The following is a 4,948-nucleotide window of genomic DNA, read 5'->3' as shown; positions in this document are numbered from 1 at the left end:
ATGGGGCCCTACAGGGGGTCATGGGGGGCACTGAGGGGGGAAAAGGGGCATAAAAGGGGCATTAGGGGGGCACGGGGGGGTTTTGGGGTCCCCCCAGAGCAGGGGCACACCCACAGGGGTCCTACAGGGGGTTTTGGGGTCCCCCCGTGGGGTTTTGGGGTCTCACCAGGAGAGGCGGCTCCGGACAGGGCCGGGGTGGCCCAGGGGACCCACAGGGAGGGTCCGGGGGTGGCCCTGGGGGAGGGAGGGGGGGGGTCAGGGGGGTCCGCCCCCCAAAATCCCCCAAAACCACCCCCCCCACACCTGGACACTCACCTGCGGCCCTGCCCGTGGGCGGAGACTGGAGACGGGGCTGGGGGCGGAGTTAGGGCGGGGTTAAGGTGGAGGGGGCGTGGTCGGGGTAGCGGGGAGGGGCGTGGCTATGAAGGGAGGGGGCGGGGCTTACAGATACAAGGGCTGGGATTGGGTGGAGGGAGAGAAGGGGGCGTGGTGAAGGGAGGGGGCGGGGTTTATGTGTAAAGGGGAGGGGTTTGGGTGTAAAGGGGAGGGGTTTGGGTGTAAAGGGGAGGGGTTTGGGTGTAAAGGGGTGCGGCCTGGGTGCAAAAGGGGCGTGGCTTAGGAAAAGAGTCATTAGGGGAAACGGCGTGGGGTAATGAAGGGGCAGGGCTTAAAGCGGGGGGCGGGGCTTGATCTGAGGGGAGGGGCTTAGAGCCAAGGGGTGGGATTTGATTTGAGGGGAGGGGCTTAGAGCCAAGGGGTGGAGCTTGATCTGAGGGGAGGGTCTTGGAGCCAAGGGGTGGGGCTTGGAGTTGAGGGGAGGGGCTTGAGCTGAGGGGAGGGGCATTGAATCAAGGGGTGGGGCTTGGAGCAGGAGGAGGGGCTTAGGGGCCTGAGGGGTGGGGCTTGTTGCCAAGTGGGCGGGGCTTGAGGCAGCATTTTGGGGTAAAACCTCAGGGATTTGGGGCTGCTCACCCACGCTGGAGACCACGGGTGTCCCTGACTCCCTGTAGGCTCCGCCCACCTGTGGCTGGGGCGCAAAGCATTGTGGGAAACACCCCCCCCTTATTTTTTGGGGTCCCCCCCGTTTGGGGGGGCGGTGGGGGAGGTCTCACCTGCCATAGTGGGGTGCTGCGGGACTGGGGGGGCTCCAGCGGGGCCGAGCGGCTGCAGAGAAGGAGCGGGGAGGGTTGGGGGACCCCCCCTCCTGTGCAACTTGGGGGGCCCCCCACCCTAAATTTGGGGGGTGCCACCTCTCCTCACCTGACCACCTGGCCACTGAGCTGCCGGCGGGGCTGGGGGGTCACTGGAAGGGAGGGAGGAATTTAGGGGGGGCTCCTATGAGGGGGAGAGGGTTTAGGGGGGTGGAGGACCCCCCCCTAAAAAAGTGGGGGGGTCCTTTACCTGACTGCGAGGGGGAGGTGATGCCGATGGGGCGGGGGGTGCTGCTGCGGCTGCCCCTGAGCCAGCCCGGGGAGAGCTGCGGGGAGAGGTGGGGGGCAGTTTTTTTGGGGGGGCCAGGGGGGCACGGGAAGGGCAGGGGGGGAACTGGGGGGGGTCACCTGAGCTCGGCGCAGCTCCGCGTTCTCCCGGCGAAGAGACTCCACCTGCCTGGGAGGGGAGAGGGAATGGTGGGCAGGGGGGGTGGGAACCCCCAGGTGGGACCCCCCTGTGTCCCCCCCAGCAGGGAGGGGTCCCTCCCTCACCTCCTCCTCTCCACCAGCTCCTCTTTGGCCTCCTCCAGCGCCGCCTGCGCCCGGCGAGCCTTGTCCCGCAGAGATTCCAGCAGCAGCTGCACTTGGGACATCTGGAACCGCCACACCTGCCAGGGGAGCGGGGACAGGGCTGGGGCATCATCCTCTTGTCACCACGTCCTCATCCCCCTTGTCACCCATGTCCTCATCCCCCTCGTCACCCACGTCCTCATCCCCCTTGTCACCCACGTCCTCATCCCCCTTGTCACCCACGTCCTCATCCCCCTTGTCACCCACGTCCTCATCCCCCTTGTCACCCATGTCCTCATCCCCCTCGTCACCCATGTCCTCACCCATGAGGGGACCAGGGACAGGGCTGGAGCATCGTCCCCTCATCACCCATGTCCTCATCCCCCTTGTCACCCATGTCCTCCTCATGGGGACAGGGCTGGAGCATCGGCCCCTTGTCACCCACGTCCTCATCCCCCTTGTCACCCATGTCCTCCTCATCTGTTAGGGGATGAGGGACAGGGCTGGAGCATCATCCCCTCGTCACCCACATCCTCATCCCCCTCGTCACCCACGTCCTCATCCCCCTTGTCACCCATGTCCTCCTCACGGGGACAGGGCTGGAGCATCGGCCTCTTGTCACCCACGTCCTCATCCCCCTCGTCACCCACATCCTCATCCCCCTTGTCACCCAGGTCCTCATCCCCCTCATCACCCATGTCCTCCTCACCCATGAGGGGATGGGGGACCATCATCCCCTCGTCACCCACATCCTCATCCCCCTTGTCACCCCCATCCTCATCCCCCTTGTCACCCACATCCTCATCCCCCTTGTCACCCACGTCCTCATCCCCCTTGTCACCCATGTCCTCATCCCCCTTGTCACCCATGTCCTCATCCCCCTCGTCACCCATGTCCTCACCCATGAGGGGACAGGGGACAAGGCTGGAGCATCGGCCCCTCGTCACCCCCATCCTCATCCCCCTTGTCACCCCCATCCTCATCCCCCTCGTCACCCCCATCCTCATCCCCCTTGTCACCCCCATCCTCATCCCCCTCGTCACCCCTATCCTCATCCCCCTCGTCCCCCACATCCTGGGAGCTTTTCCCAGGGTAATTCCAGCCGGGAAAGGCCGGGGTTGTGTGCACAGGCGCCTCAGTGCCACTGAAATACGTGGTGAGAGCTGTGATCAGTGTTGAAGAAGGAGGTTAAGGGGACACAGAGGAGTTGGAGGTTGTGCCGGGGGAGGGTTAAATTGGACACCAGGAAAAAGTTTCCGTGGGAAGGGTTGTAAAGCATTGGAAGAGGCTGGAAGTGTTCAGAAAACGGGGATGTGGCACTTGAGGATGTGGTTCAGTGGTGACTGTGGTGGCGGGTTATGGTCGGACTTGAGGATCATAAAGGTCTTTTCCAGCCTTAACAATTCCGGGGTTCCATTTCAGGGTTCCAGTCCTCATCCCCCCGTCACCCGTGTCCTCCTCACCTGTGAGATGTGGGAGAGGTGCCTGAGGGCGATGGATGCTGGACTCTTGAAGAAAAGCTTATCCTGGGGGCGCATCTGTTGGGAATGGGGCGGAAAAAGGGAGAGAAAAAAAGGGAGGGATGAGAGTGGGAAACGTGAGGGGGAAAGGGTGGGAAATCTGAGGGGAGAAGGGCGGGGAATGTGAGGGGAAAGGGTAGGGAATGTGAGGGGGAAAGGATGAGGAATGTGAGGGGGAAAGGGTGGGAAATGTGAGGGGAAAAGGGTGGGAAATGTGAGGGGGAAAGGGTGGGAAATGCGAGGGGAGAAGGGGGAGAAATGTGAGGGGGAAAGGGTGGGAAATGTGAGGGGGAAAGGAGAGATGTTGGAGGGGGAACGTGTGGGCAATGTCAGGTGAAACGGGTGCGACTTGAGGGGACAAGGGTGAGACAGGTGAGGGGAAAGGGTGGGAAATGTGAGGGGAAGGGGGGGAGGAAAAAGGGGGGGAATTGTTAGGGGCAACGGGTGGCCATGTGATGGGGACACGGGGTGGGACATGTGAGGGGGAAAGGGTGGGAAATGTGAGGGGAAAAGAGTGAGAAATGTGAAGGGAAAAGGATGGGAAATGTGAGGGGGAAAGGGCGGGAAATGTGAGGGGAAAGGGTGGGAAATGTGAGGGGGAAAGGGTGGGAAATGTGAGGGGAAAAGAGTGAGAAATGTGAAGGGAAAAGGATGGGAAATGTGAGGGGGAAAGGGCAGGAAATGTGAGGGGAAAGGGTGGGAAATGTGAGGGGAGAAGGGCAGGAAATGTGAGGTGGAAAAGGGTGGGAAATGTGAGGAGGAAAGGGCAGGGAAAGGGAGAGAAAAGAGGTGAGAAGAAGGGTGGGAAGGGGTGAGGGTGAGGGGAGAAGGTGGCGGGGGACACACGGGACACGACTGGCCTGGTGGGACAGGAGCAGGTATCGGCAGGCGGAGGAACAGACGGGGCAGGGACCTGTAGGAGAGGGAGAGAAAATAAAAGTGAGGAAATAGGAAAAAAAGGTGGATTTGAAGGTTTAAATTCAGCAAAAAAAACCCTCCTTGTTTTCCATTGTTTTGTGTTTAAACCGAGGAGGATCCCCCTTCTTTTCACCCGAGATTTTAAGTGTTTCGGTTGAAGGAAGACCTGCCTTTTAGGGTTTCAGTTGAGGTGGGATCTGCCATTTCCATCACTTTAAGGGTTTAAACTGAGGGAAAATCCCCCTTTTCCCGTCATTTGAGGAACTTAAATTGAGGGAAAACCCTCTTTTTCCCCGATATTTTAGTGGTTTCAGTTGAGGTGGGATCCTCTCTTTCCACCACTTTAAGGGTTTAAACTGAGGGAAAATCCCCCTTTTCCCATCATTTGAGGAATTTAAAATGAGGGAAAACCCTCTTTTTTTTTTCCCTGATGTTTTAGGGGTTTAAATTGAGGGAGAGGAACCCAATTTTGCCGTCTCGAGCCGCCATTTTCCCCTCGTTTTGAGGGGGTAAACTGAACGAAATTCCCCCTTTCTCGGCATTTCCAGGGTTCAAACGCCCTCCCTCGGTTTCAGGGTGTTTCTTACCTGTGCCCCCGCAGGCCTGGCACAAGATGTGGCCGCAGCTGGTGACGGCAAACTGGGTGCCCTCCTGGCGATAGCAGCGGTTGCAGTGGAACCAGTCCATGGCAGGGCTGGGCCGAGGAGCCGCCTCCGGCACGTCCGTACCCGGGGGCAGCCCGGGAGGGAATGAGGGGAAAGGGTGGGAAAGAGGAGGGAAAAGGGTGGG

At 60.5% G+C, this 4,948-nt stretch overlaps 1 protein-coding gene across 1 annotated transcript; it reads right to left on the bottom strand.

The window, feature by feature from the left end:
* Positions 1-18: 18 nt before the first annotated feature.
* On the bottom strand, positions 19-4,940 carry LOC113997307 (RING finger protein 212B-like). Its single transcript, XM_039379658.1, has 12 exons — positions 4,747-4,940; positions 4,102-4,154; positions 3,185-3,259; positions 1,704-1,819; positions 1,560-1,608; positions 1,402-1,477; positions 1,261-1,303; positions 1,113-1,164; positions 973-1,027; positions 316-352; positions 126-234; positions 19-30 (listed from the first exon to the last, which is right to left on the bottom strand). The coding sequence occupies exons 1-12, from the start codon at positions 4,844-4,846 to the stop codon at positions 19-21; spliced, it is 777 nt and encodes a 258-aa protein (XP_039235592.1). The 5' UTR covers positions 4,847-4,940.
* Between the last annotated feature and the right edge of the window lie 8 nt (positions 4,941-4,948).

Source organism: Pipra filicauda, unplaced genomic scaffold (genome assembly GCF_003945595.2).
Source record: "Pipra filicauda isolate LSUMZ 115617 unplaced genomic scaffold, ASM394559v2 scaffold1723_size4948_pilon, whole genome shotgun sequence".
Lineage (NCBI taxonomy): Eukaryota > Metazoa > Chordata > Aves > Passeriformes > Pipridae > Pipra > Pipra filicauda.
The sequence above is the reverse complement of the archived record's forward strand: the minus strand, read 5'-3'. Positions and strand labels throughout refer to the sequence as shown.

Bases quoted from the DNA above. Each gene is read 5' to 3' on its own strand.
- LOC113997307 (XM_039379658.1), bottom strand. From the start codon at position 4,846: ATGGACTGGTTCCACTGCAACCGCTGCTATCGCCAGGAGGGCACCCAG. The intron at 1,820-3,184 runs GTGAGGAGGACA...CTCCCCTGGCAG, and splicing joins ACCTCTCCCACATCTCACAG to GTGTGGCGGTTCCAGATGTC. The intron at 1,028-1,112 runs GTGAGACCTCCC...TTTGCGCCCCAG, and splicing joins GCAGCACCCCACTATGGCAG to CCACAGGTGGGCGGAGCCTA.